This window comes from Lethenteron reissneri, chromosome 34 (genome assembly GCF_015708825.2).
Source record: "Lethenteron reissneri isolate LAM-NWPU_2019-01 chromosome 34, ASM1570882v1, whole genome shotgun sequence".
NCBI lineage: Eukaryota > Metazoa > Chordata > Hyperoartia > Petromyzontiformes > Petromyzontidae > Lethenteron > Lethenteron reissneri.
The window spans coordinates 15151763-15171963 of NC_083812.1; the positions used below are offsets into that span (position 1 = coordinate 15151763).

Consider the following 20201-nt stretch of genomic DNA (forward strand, 5'->3'; position numbering starts at 1 on the left):
CCAACTGCGCTCGGAAAAGTCGCAGTATCCGGCGCGCGTTCGAAATTGCCTCAGTGCCCAGTGGAGTATACGCGCCGTACTGAACGCGCAGGGCCGGCAGGCTGGTGGCAGCGGCGGGTGTTCATTGTCTCGTTGGTTTGCCCTTCAAGGTCAAGATGGAAGTAATTTATGGAGGCGCTAACGTTTTCTCCAGTTGACGTTCAGCGAGTGGCGTCACTTTTCCCATCCCCCTCCCCGTGCTCCTTCCTGAACTGTGCGCGCGTTGCCATGGGGGGGTTCACAGAGACCCATCGACGCACGTTGCACCGTTAAGCGCGGAGATACAGGTGCCTCTAGGCATACCATAACTATTATTATATCCAGTACACCGTTGTAACATCTAGAGTAATATCGAGTGCGCGTGTTCACGCACTCGTCCCCGCGCATCGAGGCGAGCCTCACAAGAAGCCGCGAAAGAAAACAGCACTGTTCATTTTTTTCGTCTTTTTTCTTTCTCACTCCCCCTCTCCTGCTTAGCGTGCACACTGGTGTGTGTGTCCCCCCCCCCCACTGCCCCCTCTTCTCTCTCCACTCCTCCCCGCCCCTGCTTTTCCGCCACGAGCGCGCGCCGCCTGCAAGCCGCCTGCGCCACCGCGCCTGACTCGCGCCGCCCGTCAGACGGAGCGCGTCCGCCTTTACCACGAGAACGCGCATCCCGCAAAAAAATCCAGCGAGAGAGAGAGAGCGCGGGAGAGAGCGAGACAGAGAGAGAGAGAGCGGGCGCGCGCGCGGGAGAGAGCGCGCGCGAGAGAATGAGCACGTGACCTGCGCTCGCTGCGAGAGCATCTGGCAATGTCTGCTCGGCCGCCACCGGCGCATCGCTGCTGAGCTCAGTCGCCCCTCGGATGCCGCGTTACGCATGTTTCGGCGCTCACAGACACCGGAGGAAGATCGGAGCGGCGTGAGCGCCCGAGTCGCGTCTCGTTCGTCCTGCGGGTGAAACTTGCGGAGCGTCGCTGGAAGAGGAGACCGGGCGATGCAATGGGAGTATTGGGAGCTCGCTGTCTGCTCGCGCTCGGGATCGTGGTGAGCTGCTGCGGCTCCGTGGCAATCAGCGACTCCATCATTCACATAGGTGCGTGCTCCGCTCTGCGCGGCGGTGTGAGGCGAGCGTGCGTGCGTGCGTGCCAACGCGTGTCTGTGCTTTGCGCTTGGTTCAAGAGGACGGGGCCCTGCAGAGGAATGTGTTTTTTTTTCTGTCGTTGTAATTTCACAGGGCTGAGGATCGAGGCTCTGACTGCTCGTGCGAGGTTCTGTTTTGGGATTAATTTGTGCGTTATGTTGCGATCGCGAATGTGTTCGCGCGCCGCTCGCAGCAGCAGCAGCGAGTGGAACGTGAGTGCGCTGCACTGCGAGTAGGCACCGCGCACCGAGTTCACATCATTCTGGCAGCGCCGCGAACAAGACGCGTTCGCTTTAATTTGCCGTAAAACGGGCGGATCTGAGCTCCCGTCGTTCGCTCTCAGAATGTTAAACAGCCGCTTGTGCCAATGATCCTTTTCATCCTTTGAGATTTAACGTGCCAACGAAGATGCTGCCAGAACAACTCCCCGTTTAATATTCTCCGAGCGAAAGCCGTCGTAATTGTACACGCTTCGGTATCTCCTCTCATTTGAATCCCTGCATACAGTGGTCTGCCTGCCTCCGATTGACGATGGCGCGGATACAACGGCGTGATGACTCCGTGCGCGTGTGTGTGACGGCAAAGCCAATGCCACCCCGTCGCCACGACACCGATGCGTTTGCAATACACGCACCTAACGGAGCCTGTGACATGAGCTCGGCGGGCATCACCAGCCCGTCCGTGCGTTAACTCTTACGATGGACTATATATCGCCCCCCATATATTGTTATTGCAACGGGCGTCGCACCCCCTATACGGACTTGCCTGTATAGCCACCCAGTCTGGCTCGCTTGTTGTGTGAGCCCTGCTACCGGCGAGGGAAGGCGAGATACGGAGAAGGGGGGGGGGGGGTGATGGAGGCGCACGAGAGCACTCAAGGTGGCAGCTCTAACAGCCTTACCACCCCACTCAACGCATGGCACAGGGCAACACGCGTGCAACGCCAACCGCGAGATTGCCATCACAGCGCACGGGGCCGAGCGCCACGTTAGCCCAGGCATCACGGTCGTGCGCACAGGGAATTCACAGATGAACATGCCCAGTTTTGCATATGTGTATCCACGTGGCGAATTGTCGCGGCGGGGTTAATGCCAACTCGAGACGACGTTGCAACTCAGAGATTCTATTTGTTCGCGCTGCTGGGCAACATTTGCATTGCTTTCTTGGCCACGTTTTTTTTGTTGTTCACGCGCCTGCTGTCAAATGTGACAATTAGTGCGAGTGTGCACATGTCACCAACTTATCACGGCAAGCCGCGCTCGCCCTGTGCGCTGTGCGGCTGTGCGAGCGAGCGGGAGAGCGAGCGAGCTGCCGAACGGGCAAAAAGCGCCACGGACAGACCAAATTATAGCATGGCAATGCATTGTCAACACGGTTATATGCGCGCACACACACACGGCTAGAAAATTCACCGCAGGGAACATAATTCATAAAAGCAACAAATATGTCACGGATATAAATGAAGAGCCTTTGAAGCGAACGTCGAATGCAGTGCACGTCATTACAATCGCTGAATGGCGCTATCCGACTGTTGCTTGCGCGTAATTTATGCGGATCGTTTTGCTGGTTTGAAATGCCGTCGTGCCCAATGCATATGCCTCCTCCCCGCACCAAGTTTGAAGGTGCCGCTGGTTTGTATCCGACAGACCTCCGAATTGACTCTCCTACCAAATGATAATAATGTCATACGAGCGTTACACACACACACAACATAATTTCGCTGGTAAGGTTGAATGACGTGTAAATTCAACACAATTATTCATAATGAACACGAGATCATTCCAGACCATTTTGGCTGATTGGGTGTTTGGGGGATATACAGGGCAGTGGTATACGAACACGGCGTTGTCCGTCTCACACGCACTGCGCGACGCGGTGTGGAGGAGGCGGAGAGGCGCTCGGTGCCGAGTGTGGAGAACCCCCTCAGGCCAGCGTGGTGCGTGCCCGTGTGTGCCCGTGTGTGCGCGTGCGTGCACGTGTGTGCGTGCCCGTGTGTGCGCGTGTGCCCGCGTGTGTGCGCGTGCGTGCACGTGTGTGCGTGTCCGTGTGTGCGCGTGTGCCCGCGTGTGTGCGCGTGCGTGCACGTGCGTGCGTGCCCGTGCGTGCGTGCGTGTGTGTGCAGGCGCCGTGTTCGAGCGAACGGCCACCAAGGATGCCGAGGTGTTCGGCCAAGCGGTGTCGGACATCAACGGCAACGACGAGATTCTCCAGAGCGAGAAGATCGCCTACTCCGTCAAGTACGTGGACGGAAACAACCCCTTCCAGGCCGTCCAGGAAGGTGAGAAACGCCACCCTTGTGAGTGAGCGCCGTGAGCGAGCGACCCGGCGTGAGTGAGAGAAACCGTGGCATTTGTATGTGTGCGCGTGTGAGAGAGAGAGCGAATGAGCTAGCCAGCGAGCGAGTGAGTTTGTGGCGCGAGTGAGTGAGTCGGTGTGGGCACGAGTGTGTGAGTGCCATTAACTCGAGAGATGGGGAACAAAGTGTGGGGGGTGGGGGGGGCTTCGTCTCCATCACTCCCGTGGGGCGGGGGTGGTGAGAATTGAAGACTCACAAAAGAGCGAGTCAGCCATGCCCCCTGGTGTCATAAATCCCTATCTCTCTGTGAATGGGGGCGGGGGGGTGTGAGAAGGGAAATAATGAAATAACCATGTAAGTGAAATAAAACATTCGGGACCAAACCGGCATTATGCAGATGATTGTGGACACGTTTACAGGCAGTTGCTGCTGCATCTCCACTTGCTGCTCGAATGTTGTACGCCACTGAAATCGGGCCTGGTATTACGCCGACGTGTTGAACTGCCTTGAAGCAGTAAGGCACATTTATATATATGTAAAAACATGTATGAAACATTAATCTTGTTCGTCATTACTACTGGTTACTAACATAAATATAGCTATGGTACTTTGACGTTTCAAGCAAATATCGGAGTAGAAGGAGCATTCTGATGAATAGCCGTGGCTATTGCCCGGAAATGTTGCTGCCTTGTAAATTTCTGTCATGAAGCGGAATTGGTAAGGGACGTAGGAAGTTGTTTGTTAAAGTCGTGCTCGTGCCAATGCATTATGTTGTTTCATGTGTGTGTATATCCTGTATACATTAATCACGTCCGCAATGTACTGCTTATCATTATTGTTATTATGGCTTTAAAACTCGGGGTTTTAAATTAACGTAGCGCAAGGTCGGTGTGACTTTCTGAAAGCGAATGTTCATACTTTTTGGACTGCTCATCATCATGCGAGTATATTGCCTCGTTTGTGTACATTTACACATCGTGTCACGGTTATGCGCACGCGTTTCATACGCACATGTTGATGCATTGTGTTGTGTCCACAATTTCTCGGAGCGCTTGACAAAAGACGCAGCATTTTGCCTCGCCGTGAACGCCTATCTCACGTTTCCGACCCACGCTGCATCAGTGCTATTCGTACAACAGGCAGTTCTCCGTTTTCACCAATTCGGACAGCGTGTCCAGATGCCTTTACTTTTGTGAAACGTTTACTTGGCGCGCAATTGTAACGGTCTCGGTGAAGGGGGTGGTCCGTGCAATTCTCTCGGATCGTCCCTTCTGGCACTGCCTACATGCAAACCGTCAGCTTAACCATCCCCGAATAACAGCTGCCTCATTAACAAACGGAAGACCGAAAGATCAGTCACGATCATGAATTGCATTGATTGTATTGGCTGCCTGTGCTCCACGTGGGCAGAGGCTGGGACGTAACAAGGTGCTCCGTGCCATCATCCTCCTCCCCCTGCTATATGCTATATCCTTGCAGACATCGAAGAAGGCTCGAGCCATAACTGCAAATTTGCCAAATGGCAACGGTCACTAATTGAAATTAATTGGACCCACCTATTTTAGAATTAAACAGGGCACAATATAATTATTATTTATTTTTAGTTGATGTGCTTTTTTCACTTAATTGGTATGATGCGAATAAAAAAATAATCACAGACTTGGAAGAGAAAAACAAATCATGGATTTAAAACAGCCGCATAGCATCGGAGCGTGCGTGTGGCGTTAAGACTGCGCGCAGCAATCCCACAATGTCACGTGTTGCCTTGTTCGCTAAACGTTGAAATGCGCACGTCGCTAAACGCTAATGAAGGCATCTGATCGCATCCCTGTGAAACACTTCAAAAAAGAGCACTATTGATTTCCATGTAATCTTAAAGGGCCTCTCTGCTGGTGTGGCATGTATGCCTTGATGTGGCATTCTGCGTTTGCTGCACTGTTTAATGAGCTGTTTGCCTACTTAGTGATCCGTTTTTTTTAAGCGTCTGCTCTGTTTTGATTGATGATGAGCTATTACACAAATATGCACATTAGCGCGTGTACCCCTTTGACTGAAAGGTAGTAAATGGCCGGGCATTGCTCGGGACACTGCTGATGTCTGCGATGAATGGAAATGCAGCCATGCATTAGCATCTCCCAGGGTTCCGTTCAGAGGTTCGGAGGGGTTTTTTTGTAGCACTCTTACGCAATCATACACACAGCATAATGCACTTGTGCCTTCATGTGCAGGGGATTGTGCATCAATTGTTTCGGGTATTCCCCTCCTCCACCTTAAAGCAAGAGCTGAGTTTTCAGAGGAGTAATCAACAAAACAATGCATCTACCGGGACAGCGAGGCTTCAACATTGTCAAGAAAAATGTCACGTGTATAGTCGGTGTGAATGGACCTTAAAGATGAAAATGTAATGCTCTTAAGCAGATTGTGTTACTCGGTTATAGTGCTTTGTTCCACGCGGGTCGCGTTTTTACCCACTTCTCAATGTGGTATCGACTGCAAACTTGGTATACTTATGTCATACTGATGACAATACTATATTCTATCATAAAAAATAAAATAATATATTTTTAAACGTAATTCTTTATATGTTATGTTTCGGCTTGGGTCTAATTGTCCACGCTCAACTGACGTTGGCTGTAAATCACCACGGCCCCTTGCGTCACGGCAAGCTTCGGGGCCACTTCCTGGAGTCGTGGAGTTCTCCCATTACTAGTACGGTACATTTAATTAAAGCGTGTTTTAAAAAAAGTTTTTTTTCAATATAACATATTTCAACATTCATTATGGCACCTACAGGAGCGTTTCAGTTAGTGACGGCAAGGCAGGGTGTTGGCTCATCCTGTCAGGCAGACTTCTCAACGAAATATCTTAGGAGTCTTCTCGCGCTGTCTGAAACCCTGGTATCTTGGAGAAAGCGATTTTACTTTTGCAGTACAGAGTAGAAGTTCCGACGTGACATGCTGACACCCATCCCAGTTCAAAGCTTCACTTCCTCCCCCATGCTTCCCTGCCTACGTCCTTCTTAACGTCCCTTCGCCACTGGGATATGCCAACCCCAATGCGCCTGCGCCCCCCCCCCCCCCCCCGGCAAGACGATTCTTCAAGGAGACAGGCGCGTGTGCGCCGAGATTAAATCATCATTTTTTTCTCTTCTTTCACGACAATTAAAGGGCGTTATTTTACCGCAAAAAAAATCTTGAAAGTGGACGGGCGGACAGGGCGGGCAGGAGGGCGCGTGGGAGCGATCCTAGCTCGTCTTGCCACCGTCAAAGCCGCCGATATTTTATTTTCTGACGACGTTGGGGGGGGGGGGGGGGGGAAGTCGAGCGAACGACACCGCCGACACTGCGTTGGGCAAGTTGGCGAATCCGGGATGAGCTCCCACATACGGAGGTCAGCGCGGATGCGTTTTGATGGCGCGCGCACGGGCGAGGGTTGTCCTGGTGCATTCGCGATGCCTCCCAGCGCCCCCCCCCGCTACCCCCCCCCCCGCTACCCCCCCCCCATCACTACCCCCCCCCCCGCTACCCCCCCCGCTACCCCCCCCACTACCCCCCCCCGCTACCCCCCCCCTACAACCCCCATCACTACCCCCCCCCGCTACCCCCCATCACTACCCCCCCCCCGCTACCCCCCATCACTACCCCCCCCGCTACCCCCCCCATCACTACCACCCCCCGCTACCCCCCCCCCTACCCCCCCCATCACTACCCCCCCCCGCTACCCCCCATCACTACCCCCCCCCGCTACCCCCCATCACTACCCCCCCCGCTACCCCCCATCACTACCCCCCCCGCTACCCCCCATCACTACCCCCCCCGCTACCCCCCATCACTACCCCCCCCGCTACCCCCCATCACTACCCCCCCCGCTACCCCCCATCACTACCCCCCCCCGCTGCCCCCCATCACTACCCCCCCCCGCTACCCCCCATCACTACCCCCCCCCCGCTACCCCCCATCACTACCCCCCTCCGCGCCCACGTCTCATTCGTAATGAATCGCGCGTACGCCTTTGTACGCGCCCGATCCAGCGAGGCATTTCAATCCCCTTACACCGCGCAACAGCATGCACTGCAGTTCCCCACTCCCCAATCCTGCGTTGTGATTTTGGTGTCGATATTCGGCGGCGTCTTTTGCACTTCTCGAAGGAAAAACGGCGCGTTGGTGCTTCGTTAAACATCCTATTGATAACCAGAAGTGAAAAACAATTGCACGCGTTCGTCAATGACGCTAACTTAAAAGAAAACATCAAATGGGCAACGTTTTGTGCAAATATCGTTCATCGTAGCGCATAAATAATCTCATGGGAAACAAAGAGGGAGACAGTATAAAAAGAACCTCACTATGGCCCCCTATTTGTCCAGACAGTTGGAGCAAGTGGATTGGCGAGCACCTATTAAAGGCTAGTGTAGTGCATGAAGGAGGTGATGTGGTTAGCACCACGCATTTCTGCCTTTGCCTCTCCATGGGTTGTTGTTTGTACACCGTGCCAGGTACTCCTTAGTTCAGAGGCCACGTGCCACCGATGTTATCCAAGGGGATTCGAGACGCTGGGGTTTACAGCACAATTCCCTAACTACTACGCTACCGCTTTGCGTGGCAACCAAAGACAAAGATCCCCCTCAAAGCCTTCGCAGACTGTTGGGCGAGTGCTGCTAGCAAGCACCTATGAAAGCCATCACGGCACACAAGGGGGTGGGTGGCCAGCACCACGCCTGGCCGCCCTTGTCTCCCTACTGACAATGTTTAATACCGTGCCAGGTACTCAGTTGAGGCTGAGTCGACATAGGGGAGCCCCAGGAGCCGGTTCAGATATTCGTCATTGATGTTGGCCGTGAGCGGTAGTTGTTTCCGGGTTCGTAGTGCAGCACGCTAACTGCTGCGCCGCTGCTCCTCACACATGCACACACACGCCTCACACATGCACCACACGCAAATAAGGTATATTTTGGCTGTAGTGAGGGTAGGTATCCCCTGATGATATGGCAGGCAAAACTGCTGGAGATGTTCGCATGTATTTGTCCTCTTGTTATTAGTCGTAGTATATCGCTTGTTTAGCCAGGACAGTTTTATTGATTCTCAATACTTTTTCAGCAGGGTCCTGCCAAGTATTTGAAGTCGAGGATGATAATGCCATGTGTAATCCCAAATGAGTAATTGTCAGGTTATTATTCAGCATTGGAATGTTTTTTCCCAATGCTCTTTACATTGTACGGTTTTTTTTCTCCCTTTTTGGCTTTGAGAGTAAATCTAAGAACCCGGAGGAAACCCAGAGGAAACCCATGCAGAACAGGAGAGGTGCCCTGGTCAGGAATCAAACCCAAGCTTTCCCTGCTGTGAGGCACAATTGTCACCACTGTGCCACCTTGCCGGCTAAAAGTGGAAAGTGGCTCCTATCGCATTTTATGGAATGCATAGTCTCTTAAAGCAGTGCATTATCCAGCCCAGAAACATTCAACAGTGTGTATTATAAAATTAGTTTATATTTTTTTAATGGAAGGTCATTAGCCATAGTGCTGCATATTGCTTTTGTTTTTGGTGTTGAACCGGGGCCTATGATTTGAATTGTGTGCCCTTGTCAATAACATGTCAACTCTAATCAACAACTTCGAAAGTGTTGTTCATTGATGGCCACTTGGCAATTTGGGCTTTGGGTGTGCTGTGCTCAGCAACCGTTTAGAAAAAAAATCCAGCATTTATTTCGCAATCCTGACTGCTGATGAGACCCATGTATCTTGAACTTCTTTAGCACCATACGACCAATAATATTACATGTCCAGAATTTGCCTGCGTCACTACATGCTGTTGGGTAACAATGGTCTGAAAAGTCAGTGGGCCAAAAAGTCTTATGGACACGTGGGGAAACAGGATATAGTTCGGCTTATATATTTTTTATATACAAAAGGCATTCCACTCAGCCAACCCCTATGAAACCAATGAAAACCCCGTCAACTTTAAGAACGCAGAATAAACATATCACAGCTATAAATGTTTATTTACAGGAACGAGGCACGTAATGTTGCATTGTGAGCACTTTCCACAATGCATTTGAAGACTGGACACATCTACCCTTCCAAGTATTCTGGTACTTTCAGAGTTCTCACGAGGATGCACATATCATGGCTGTCGATTCACAATTTTCTCCTGCTGGTATCTATACCAGCAGTAGCAAATGGTGTGGATTGTGCTAGATTGGGAAACAGTTTACCACTATGTATGATTTTGTTCATCCAACCCACATTGTACAATTGTGTTTTAAAGTATTGCATAGATGTATCATGTGTAATGAATCATTTGTTGGAGGAATAATTATCAAACACAATGAAATAAAAACAAATATCTTGTAAGTAAAATAATTTTAAAGTGATACAAATAACAGAAATACGAGTGCATTCTTCTTGTGGTAATGAAATAAATATTTTAACTTACATTTTCCAATTACCTACAGACATAACATATGGTTGTCTGCAATAATTACTGGATACACATGAACAAACAGCCTCAGCACGTGGTCTGATATGTATATTATTATGATGATGATGTGCTTGGCTCAGAATGAGCCAGCAGAGAGCTGATAAGGAAATTATAAGCCAAATCCCCCGTGTGTTCTCGATACCAGTGTGGTGACAGCGAGCCTTTTGTGCACCGCCCATTCTCGTAAATACAATGCACACAGAAGTGCAATTTGGTGGCTCCAGATGGTTAACGTCGCACGCGTCGCCACCAAATGATGATACCGGTCCCCTTGCTTTGATTGCTGCTGCTCAAGGAGGGGTCTGATTTGAACTGACTCAAGGGGTGGATGCGCTTTGGCTGAGTTGTGAGCCAGCACTTCCCGCCATGTGGCTCAGCGATCGAGCGAGAGGCTCATGATCGCAAGGCTGCGAGTTCAAATCCTGGTTGGGGGATTGACCCCTGTCCATCATTCCTCCGGGGCCCGGTGAAATTAATCATACTTTTTGGAGAGGTCAACGGAGGTTTGTCTGATGAAGAGACTCACCCCCGACACAGGAATGTACAATTTCCACCACTGGCTCCGCAAGGCTGTCAACAGGAAATGAGCACTGCTTCATTGCTCATTCGAGTAAGATATCACTTTGACTTGGACTTCGAAACTAGCATCTCTGAAATAATGCCCTGTAGCGGTGACGAGTGAAACATAAAGCATCATTTTCCGCAGGCGGGAAGATGTCCCATGTGCGGAGAGAGAATTTATTTTGGGTTCGTCACAGTTGCAGATGCCTGCAGAGACGTGTGTCAAAATATTGTCTTCTCATTCATTTGTCAATTCTCTCCTCAGCCGTGAGAATCAAAAATAAACCGGACACGAACCTAGCGAATAATTCTGGATAGTCACGGTAAACATTTGATCAGGATGCTTGTTATTAGAGTTGTATATGAGACTGCCCTAATCAGGTTTACTTATTCCTATCTCTGAGACCAATGGACTTGGAAACATTTATACTATATCACTCTTGTTCCTTTGATCCGTTCTTTTGTAAGTTTTACAATAATGAAACACATATGATATATATTAATTAATTTAATGATTACTTGGTGAGACCAATCACGACTTAGTATTGTAAGAGACACCTCAACTATACATCAAGTTTGTTGTTAGTGTGGTAACCAAGACAAAATATGACTCCAAGAACTTTATTCCACAGCACAAACGTTTCCCCCCCCCTGAATTGTGGTTATGGCCTATGATCTCATTCTCAGAACTCTGGGAACACTTATTAAGGCACCACATATAAGTAGATAATTCAAATGCATTAAATGAAACACATGCTGTCTGGTAGCTGGGTGAAAATAAGGCTGGCAAGGGAATGAAATAAGGACCTCACTCGCATGGCACATTTTTGTCAAAAGGCTAAAATAAGAATCTAATTCTGCCAATGGGAATGACTCGAGGGCGCGTGAAAGTAGAAAGGAAATTAAAGTTTGGTGGCCTCTTTTTCTGCGACAGGCGTTTCGCCTTGAGACGCCCTGCAGAATCAACAGCAGATGGGAACCTGGTTAATAAGGGTCTGGGTCTGAACGGTTGTTGAAGATATGGAACTATGAGGCTCATGGTAGTGCGGTATATTTGGAAACACAGGAATGTGATTCAGTGTCAGCTGTAAACAGTATCATCTTCAATTTTTGCCATTTTGTTAACACTGGATGGTTCTACAGTCCATCTCTCCGGCAAGGTTGGCTCATCAGTAGGAGCGAGTGGCTCACCATCAGAAGGCCGTGAGTTCAAATCCTGGTTGGGAGTTGACTCAGCCGACCATCCCTATCAGGTCAAGAACACGAATGCCACTTTTTGTGGAAGTCAACCATGATAGTCATGTGAATAGATTCGCCCCCGTCACATGAATGTATCATTTCTCTTACTGGCTCATGGCTGTTAACAGGAGAGATGAGCGCGGTACAAAAGTTTATTTGATCAAGAAATCACTTTGAGTTATGAGAGTTCATCTCAGGTGACACCAACGTTTATATAGCGTAATGTTCAAAAGGCCCTTTTAGCATGCTCATCTCTCGATCAGAGAACTCTCTAACTTGTGAAATGGAGTGGCAATTACAGACAATCCAGAGTGTTGTGCACGCACACCTAAGCTAAACTAAAACAATGTTTTTTTTATTTTACCAGGTAAGGCCCACTGAGCTACTGTATATGGCTCTTTTTCAGAAGCGACCTGGCCACAAATGATAATTCAACGCAGTAGCTTATCATGTGCACATGTATAGCAGCCAAACACTCTAAATGCATGTTTCTAAATGTGGAGGGAAAGACCGGAAGTCCCCGTAGAAAAATACACGCGACCATGGGGAGAGAGAGAGAAATGTAAACTTCAAATATACAGGCGTTTGGGTCGAAATTTAAGCTATGACCTCCTGTATACCTGGCGAGGTAGTTAAGATTTTGCCACTGTGACACCCACACTGCAAAGGTTCACAACTGCTCTCGTACGTGCAGAGATGATTGTTGTCATCGCATGTTTACGTATTGTGCTGCGTGCTATTGCAGTAAGGCATGATCATCCTATCATTGTCACAATCGTCAGTTTCAGTTGCAGTTCATATTTAAGAAGCCTTGCATAATTACCCCTCCCATACTACTAATGTAAAATGACAAGTAGGGCTATTGTCAATGTGTATTGGTCATAATAACTGGACTTGCAATCCTGACGTCGCTGGTTTGATCTCGAGACAAACGTATTGAATCCGCCCCCCACTCACTCTGTCCACCCAGCAGTTTAAATGTGTAACGTCACAGTTAGTCGCTCGACAGGTCACGAGCGTGGGCTAAAGTGTGGGCACACCCACCTCTTCCAAAACGTCTCGCCGGCATTTGTAAGCACGTGAGAGTACATGTGGTTCTCTCTCTCGAGCCTCCCTCGAGTGGAGGCCCTTCTGCCAACAGTGGCACGAGCGAGATAATTTCAGGCGCTGCGCCTTAACAGTGACCAATGCCCACGGAGGGTCGTAGCCGTGTCGGGCTGTGGTGCCATCGTGTCACGTGGCGTGCTCGCATGGCGACTATATTTTGTGCCGCCCATTTGCTGTGATGGCAAAAGCACTCGGTATTAAATTGTGCATATTCAAGGGACCAAGTAAAGTTTAATGATGCCGAATGAAAGTGCTGCTCAAGTATTAGCAAGTGCAGCGGTGGGATTTTATGCTGCTCTCCGTGGCAGTTTTAGGTACCTTGGTGTTGGACGTAAAATAAAAAAAGCGTCCGAATAAATGTTTACGACGTGTGACGCGATGTTTAGGACATGTGGTGTTTAACCAACCATTTGCGTGCTTACGTAATTGTATTTACTGTTAATACGATTTCGCATTGAGCAGCAGAATAAGCTCTATAGAACCATTCAATGGGCTAAATTTTAATTGGAACGATATTTGTTTAATTCAATATATTTATCTTTTTTATCTTGGTTTTTTTCCATGAGAAATATAAATATAGCACAAAAACATAAACCATTGATAAAAAATAATGCAAAATACCTAGTTTCAATGTTTAACGAATACATACCAATACGGGCAGGTTTGCAGTCGTGCTGATAATTTTAACCAGCCACGCAGTCTTGCATTGGAAGCAACAACATTTATATTTCATGTCAATAGTGGTCATACAAGGCACCTTGGACCTATATATTAGCAGCACATGTATTGATTATTCTCACAAATGTCTTCTCGGGCTTTCACAACACCATAAATTTGGTGCCAGTGGGTTTTTTCTTTCTGCATTACTGGCTAAAATAACCAACCATTCATTTGTGAGTGGTACGGCTCTGAGAAAATGGATGCATGCCATTCGGGATGGGGCAGTAGCCACTGTTGTAGGTAGCCCATCAGAGTAAATCCTGCCTCTTAATAACTGAGCATTTCTCCAACGTCGTTGTTTGACTGCCGGCTGATGACCCTAATCATCACCGTTCATGATCAATCCACTGCTGGATGGAGGCCTCCCCAAGGAGCCGCCATATTCTTCGCAATCCTACAATGTAATTACAACAACCGCCATTCGCTACTGTGGTGGTGGGATCACTACGGCGCTTGTGCCAGGCAAGGTGCACTTTGGGGCCACTTGGAGTGTCGTAGGCTCGCTAGAAAGAGGTCACGGGACACCTAGCACCGGCAAATGAGCTGCTTTCATCGCTGCTTCTCCCTGTTGGACATTATTCTTGACTCGTTTTTCTTTTGAGCTTGACGTGTGCTTGCCCAACTCCACTTACTTTTCTCAACAGTTTGAATTATTCTTGTACGCAATTATCACCAAGTATAAATAATGCCTCAACATGTCAGCATTTTCCACACACGCTATTAGCACGAGGAGCCGTTGCTCATCCAGTGTTTGTGGCCACGTCATCAAGCTGTGCGAGTTGGGATTCACCGATTTAAGGAGGGCTCGGCCTCACACCATACTCCCGTGTTTGCGTCTGGCACACCGCATTAACTATTCTAGAACTCTCCGGATTCCTGAGGCCAAATTCCAATTACGACGTCGAGTGCGAATGCAACACAGCGGAGCATAACTGTGCACGCGATTGACATCGGGCTCCGTTGAGTAATGCAATCCTCCAAGCCCCCGTGTCTGTCAAAAGCCATCGAGGTTCGGATCGTCTCCTAATGGGGATAGTCACTGAGACGTATGTCCTCATACGGGAAGGCGCAGTCGTGGCAAAATGTAAGCCACGTTTTTGTTGTTTCCTCATATCAACATTCGTTATATTTTGGACTATATTTGTACATCAAATGTGAACGAGTCTCAGTGCTGTCCTCCGTCTTTATATTCACCTGTTTTGTTCTACGTATATGATGCTGCTGCTGTATGGCAGTTGCTTTAGGGGAAGAGGCAGTGGCGGGTCACAGTAATTGAAAGGCAGAGAATGTCAACTATGTTTAGGGTGCCTTTCATTTATATTTTTCTTGCGTGTGCAGTTCATTTTTTCAAAAGCTCCGTTTTACCCCGTCTTTGCAGCAATCACCGCACAGCAGAGTTAATCATATCGTGAAACATATATTTGTATTCGTGTTTTGATTGTTAATGAACATACTTATTACTGACTTTGATGTATCGATTGAAAACAACTAATTCATTCACAAGTGCTGAATTTGTGATGAAGAGATAAGAGACGTCACTCTGTGCCATACGTATAGCAACACATGGCTGGGACTGGTATCTGAATGTATTTTAGTTTATTTATTTTCGCCTTTAGAACATTTAATCTGGTGGATTTTACGCTTTTAAAATACATTTCAATATTAAATTCTGATGATGATTCTTGTTTATTGGGGTTCTGTGTCTCTCGACAAACCTGTATACTTAAAAACGTGTTTACTTATATTCCAGGAAACAAAAAAAATGATCCAAGACCAGTACAGATTAAATAGTTGATGTTCAAAAGAAGTGCCTACTTTATACTTTGTGGTTTGAATGTTTACTTTGATAGTTTTAACACGACACTTATCTGGAACTTTAAAAGTATGCTATGCTAGATGTTTTCATAAATAATAAATCACTACGTGGTGTGCAGTATTTCCAATTGAAAAGACATCAGTAATGGGACCATGTGAAGCTATTTATAAAATGGACCTCATTTTACAAGTGTGTTAAAGCTAAGTTACCATGCAGTGAGTATAATGAGGATCGTTCGAAGCTAAATATGCAAATCCATTGCTGCTGTACCTGCGTTTCTTGTGGAAGAGTGGGATTAATACAATCTAAACGAAAGATGTGTCTTTTCTCAACGTTATGATGTCCCAAAGGGTTGTTAACGGGGAATACTGATCTTATTATAACAGCAGGCTAGTTTTTACAACTATCGGTTTCTTTATTTGAACAACCCCTGGCGTTTGACTCTTCAACAGTCCCACATAGATTCTGAGTAAACTGTCCAAAAGAATATTAATTTTTTTTAGGAATTTCGAGGTTTGCTATACCCAAGCTCGTGTGCTGCCAAATCGTTGTGCAATCTTTCGATGTGTTTTTACGTGATTCAATTTTAAGTCAGACTCCCGCCTCGGCTGTCACGTTCGTGGCAAGGGTCTGCAACAGTCGCACGATTTTTGAAAAGGTACGGAAAACATTCACTCACCTTCAAGGAAGGCTCTCCTGAATAACCAGACTGCCAACTGCAGCCGGGAATTGAGTAAAACAAAAGAGCAAGCCTCCATTTCCCACGGAAGAGTGAGGCGGCGGTGGCTACGCACGCCTATAATCCGGCACTGTGAGTGGCAGCGAGGGTTGGTGGATTGCACAACAATGTTGTGGAACTCCCCTCCAGTGGGTGTCGAGCCCGCCATACCCTGGCTCGCCAGGAGAATGCAGCACAGCAAAAATGTGGACTTCACCTCCTTTGGCTGTACGGGGATAGAGTGTTTCCCTCTCGCATGCGTGGATTTTTCCCCGGGTGCTCCAGTTTACTCCCACATGTAAACCCTCATCGATTTGCCGATGACACCTTCATATAACGAGGACTGCAGAGATTGGGCAATTTTTGGCTGCCGGCTCACCGCGTGACTGCCTTCCGGCTAGTCTGTGGTTCCTCCTCGCACCTCCGAGTTGTTCTCTCCCTCTACGAGAGCGAGCGAAAACTGTGAGTGTTGTTACAACTTGAAATTCGTATTATATTGCCTGGGAACCTCCAAAAACCTCGGATCCCCGCTCCCCTACTCCAGGGAAAACTAATTCCAGAGTTTAGCTCCAGACAGCTCTGTCTGAAATTAAGCCCTGAATACGAGCCATGCCACTTCACAAATGACAAAATATGCACTACCGCAATACCAGGGCGCTTCGGTGACATGTGGACAGTGAGGGGGCCCGATTGAATAAACTTGTCTTGACTGTCATGCCGGAAGATCAAACCAGCGACGACAGGATTTTCCAGTTAATATGACCAATACACACTGACAATAGCCCTACTTGTCACTTTACATCAGTAGTATGGGAGGGGTAATTTTCAAGGCTTCTTAAATATGAACTCTGCACATGAAACTGACAACGATTGTGACAATGATATGATGATCATGCCTTGCCGCAATAGCATGCAGCACAATACGTAAACATGCGATAACAATCATCTCTGCACGTACGAGAGTAGTTGTGAACCTTTGCAGCGGGTGCGTCACGGTAGCGAGACGTTAACTAACTCGCCTGGTATACAGGAGGTTGTGGCTTCAATCCCGACCCTAACGCCACCTGTATATTTGGAGTTTGCATGTCTCTCCCCGTGGTCACATGGATTCGAATATTTGGCTGCTATAAATTTGCAGGTGATGATAAGCCACTTCGTTGAGCTATCATTTGTGTCCAAGTTGCTTCTGAAAAAAGTTATATAGCTCAGCGGGCCTTAGCTGAAAAAAAAAGATATTAGTTTCGCTTGTTGACACCGATTTGATCATGGAGTGGCATCAAACGTGCTGCTTTTGCCAGGCGCTACCAAACACCGTGGTGTGAATGTGAAGGACACCCAAACATACTTCGCTCTCTGAAGTGTTTTTCCAGTTTGGGCCGCTTGTTGTTTGACGTTTCAGCCTCATGGGCTGGGACCTTCTTCAGATGTCGAATGGAGTAGTAGCTCACGTTTTCCCTTGATTTTGTCCAATGCTGGCCACCCGACGTTGGCTGTGACAACTGCATTCATCCGCAGCGTCGCACACATTGCACACCGCACCGGGCGCAGACGTTAAAGCCGTCATCGCTACCTTCTCACCAGAAGGCGGGGGGGAATTGATTTCAACTCACGGTCACATCGATATTCTTGTTTACACCATGGACCAGATTCCCGTTCTTCGAGGAAATAGCCGGAACACGTAATTTGGTGATCCTCCTCGTTGTCGGTAATGGAGTCGTCGGTGGCGTTTTTCACAAACAAAGGTCCCACGGAAAGGACCGCTCATTGAGATGACAACCTGATCCAATCTATTTCCCTCTACCCTTCTCTTCTTTTAGTTCGTATTTTTATGAGCAAATGTGCAGAGTGTAATTATTTAAAATATGTTAAATGTTTCATAAATTGTCAAAAGTTTTCATACTCATTATAACCGTCACAAGCACGCGAGGAAAGGCAGCGCAGTTTCTCACGGCCACCTGAGTTCGTTTCCTGGCCCATGGCTAACGTCAGTAGTGAGTGACTTCTCAATCCGTCCTGGCTTCCCCCTTCACCAACCCAAACTGAAAAGCATGGTGAGGTATGATCAAACAGCATCGATGACCTACACAGTGCAGGAAAACCTTCCTGCAGCAATTAGCTATTCGGTGATAAAACCTAGTTAAATGTTGCGTACCATGTACTCAATTATTAAGGCAGTGCTTTTGACAAATGCATTGCGTTTTTATGGGCATTCGCACAGTAATGGATAGAATAAAGATGTGCCGTTTGCCATTGTGCAATGTGTGCATGCAGCCTTGCCACCCAGAAGAAGAGGAAGAGACATATTTTAAGAAGCCAGAAACATTGGCACCGCGAAGCACCTGCAGCGGCGCACGTGATAAGTGGAAGGCGTTGGAAAAGATATTGGCCCGCACATGGATAGGGGGAATTAAAATGTTCTGCCTCCACCAATCTGTGACACGCTACGTCATAAGCAAGCACCAGGGAGGGCAGTGGTACCGTAATGCTCGCTCTCCGTTGCTGCGATGAGATGCGTTCTGGGCAATGTTGCTTTTTTTGCCTCGTTCTCCCTCCTGGCCAACAGGTCCCCGTAATCATTGATCGCATCCGTCGCACAAACACGGAACTCGTTATTGGTTAGGAATTGTACTTAAATGCTTTCATTTGAAGCCTTCGAGGTAGTTGTTTAATGTCAAGAATTATCCGACAATCTTACGCTTTCAAATTGCGTGTCACAGTGAAATGAAAGGGACGTGAGTCAAAAGGATTGATTCTACTTTGGCATCGTGCACCCAGTTGTTCTCTATTATACAGATATTGCTCTTGCTATCACGTGAAATGGAATAAATGCGATGTTGAATAATTATTAACTTATTTGCATGTTTTACACGATGTAGGAATATCAACAATCATTTATGTAATGTTTGTATTTTTATCAGGTATTCATAACGCATGTTCTAATCTTTAAATCCCATTTTAAACCTAACACGATATATAAAGCCGCTGGGGGTTAGTATGAGTATTATTTTAGTTTCTCCTTTAATGGGAAACTATTAACTTTAGATCTGGTAATACAAGTAGATGCACGTGTATACTTATTTCTATCCCAATCCTACCGAGAAACACAAGCATCTTAGAACCAAATGTTGTTTTCCCATTCAAATGTTTGAAATTTTTCTTAAAACACTTCTTTTAATGTGCAAAGTATATGAATGGACCGTCCATGTAAAGCGCCGCGTAGTGTAGCGTGTATGCGAATTCTCGTGCGTGTGTACTTTGGATGCGTGATCAAATTCGGTCAAAATCGGAAATTGCACGATCCTTGACCCATCCCGATCTGCCGGTTTTTGGGACATTGACTTTTAACATTGCCACAATTCGTATTAATCGGAATGAAAATCACAGATTTTTTTTTGCATCAGATTGTATACAGTCTATTTCAAATATATGTTGATTTGTACGTGCAAGAAACAGTTAATGTTACGCATTCAATAGCATTTAATCACACTCAAGTTTATCAGTAAACGTGAAAATACTAATATCATAATTAAAATGTGACAAAGTTAACATTTCATCGTACTAAACAGTTCACGTAGAATATCAAATTGTAATTGAATTGTCCAGGTATGTAGGCCAGTGGACTCTCCCCAATGGTGCCCAATTGTGGATCTCTCACAGTGTGAGATCACTTCGCATGCCAAGCTGGTCATTGGGTTGACCATACTTCACCATGATGGCTAGTGTGGGTTCGTATAGCACGCCACTAGTTTAAGATGTCACCAAGAAATTGATTCAGGTGGTGGTTGGCTGCAGGCTGCACCAGACGACGTTTAAACTTCCTAAAAGTCATAATTTGTTTATTTTAGGTTCGGTCATGTAGGTATGTCGGTGGTGATATGTTAACTACCTCACCTGGTATGCAGGAGTCCATGGGTTCGATCCCGACCCTGGCACATGTATATTTGTAGTTTGCATGTTCTACCTGTGGTCGAATGGATTTTTCTCCGGGTCCTCTGGGTTTTCCCTCCGCATTTATAAACATGCGTTTAAAGTATTTGGCTGCAATACATTTTCACATGATAAGCCACGTTGCTGAGCTATGATTTGTGGCCATGCCACTTCTGAAAAAG

At 47.4% G+C, this 20201-nt stretch overlaps 1 protein-coding gene across 7 annotated transcripts in view; it reads left to right on the forward strand.

Moving 5' to 3' along the window:
• The first annotated feature begins 224 nt into the window (after window positions 1–224).
• LOC133350734 (glutamate receptor ionotropic, delta-2-like) overlaps window positions 225–20201 on the forward strand; it is a 211307-nt gene continuing 191330 nt past the window's right edge. For 3 of the 7 annotated variants that reach the window (XR_009756103.1, XM_061565413.1, XM_061565415.1), the window contains exons 1-2: window positions 226–1114; window positions 3285–3440. Coding sequence is in view for 5 of the 7 variants with exons in the window: in XM_061565413.1 (XP_061421397.1) it covers window positions 1021–1114; window positions 3285–3440 (250 nt within the window). In the remaining 2 variants the exon portion in view is untranslated. Of the gene's footprint in view, window positions 1115–3284; window positions 3441–20201 lie in introns of all 7 variants that reach the window. The other 4 variants (XR_009756102.1, XM_061565411.1, XM_061565416.1 and 1 more) reach the window with 3 other exon arrangements.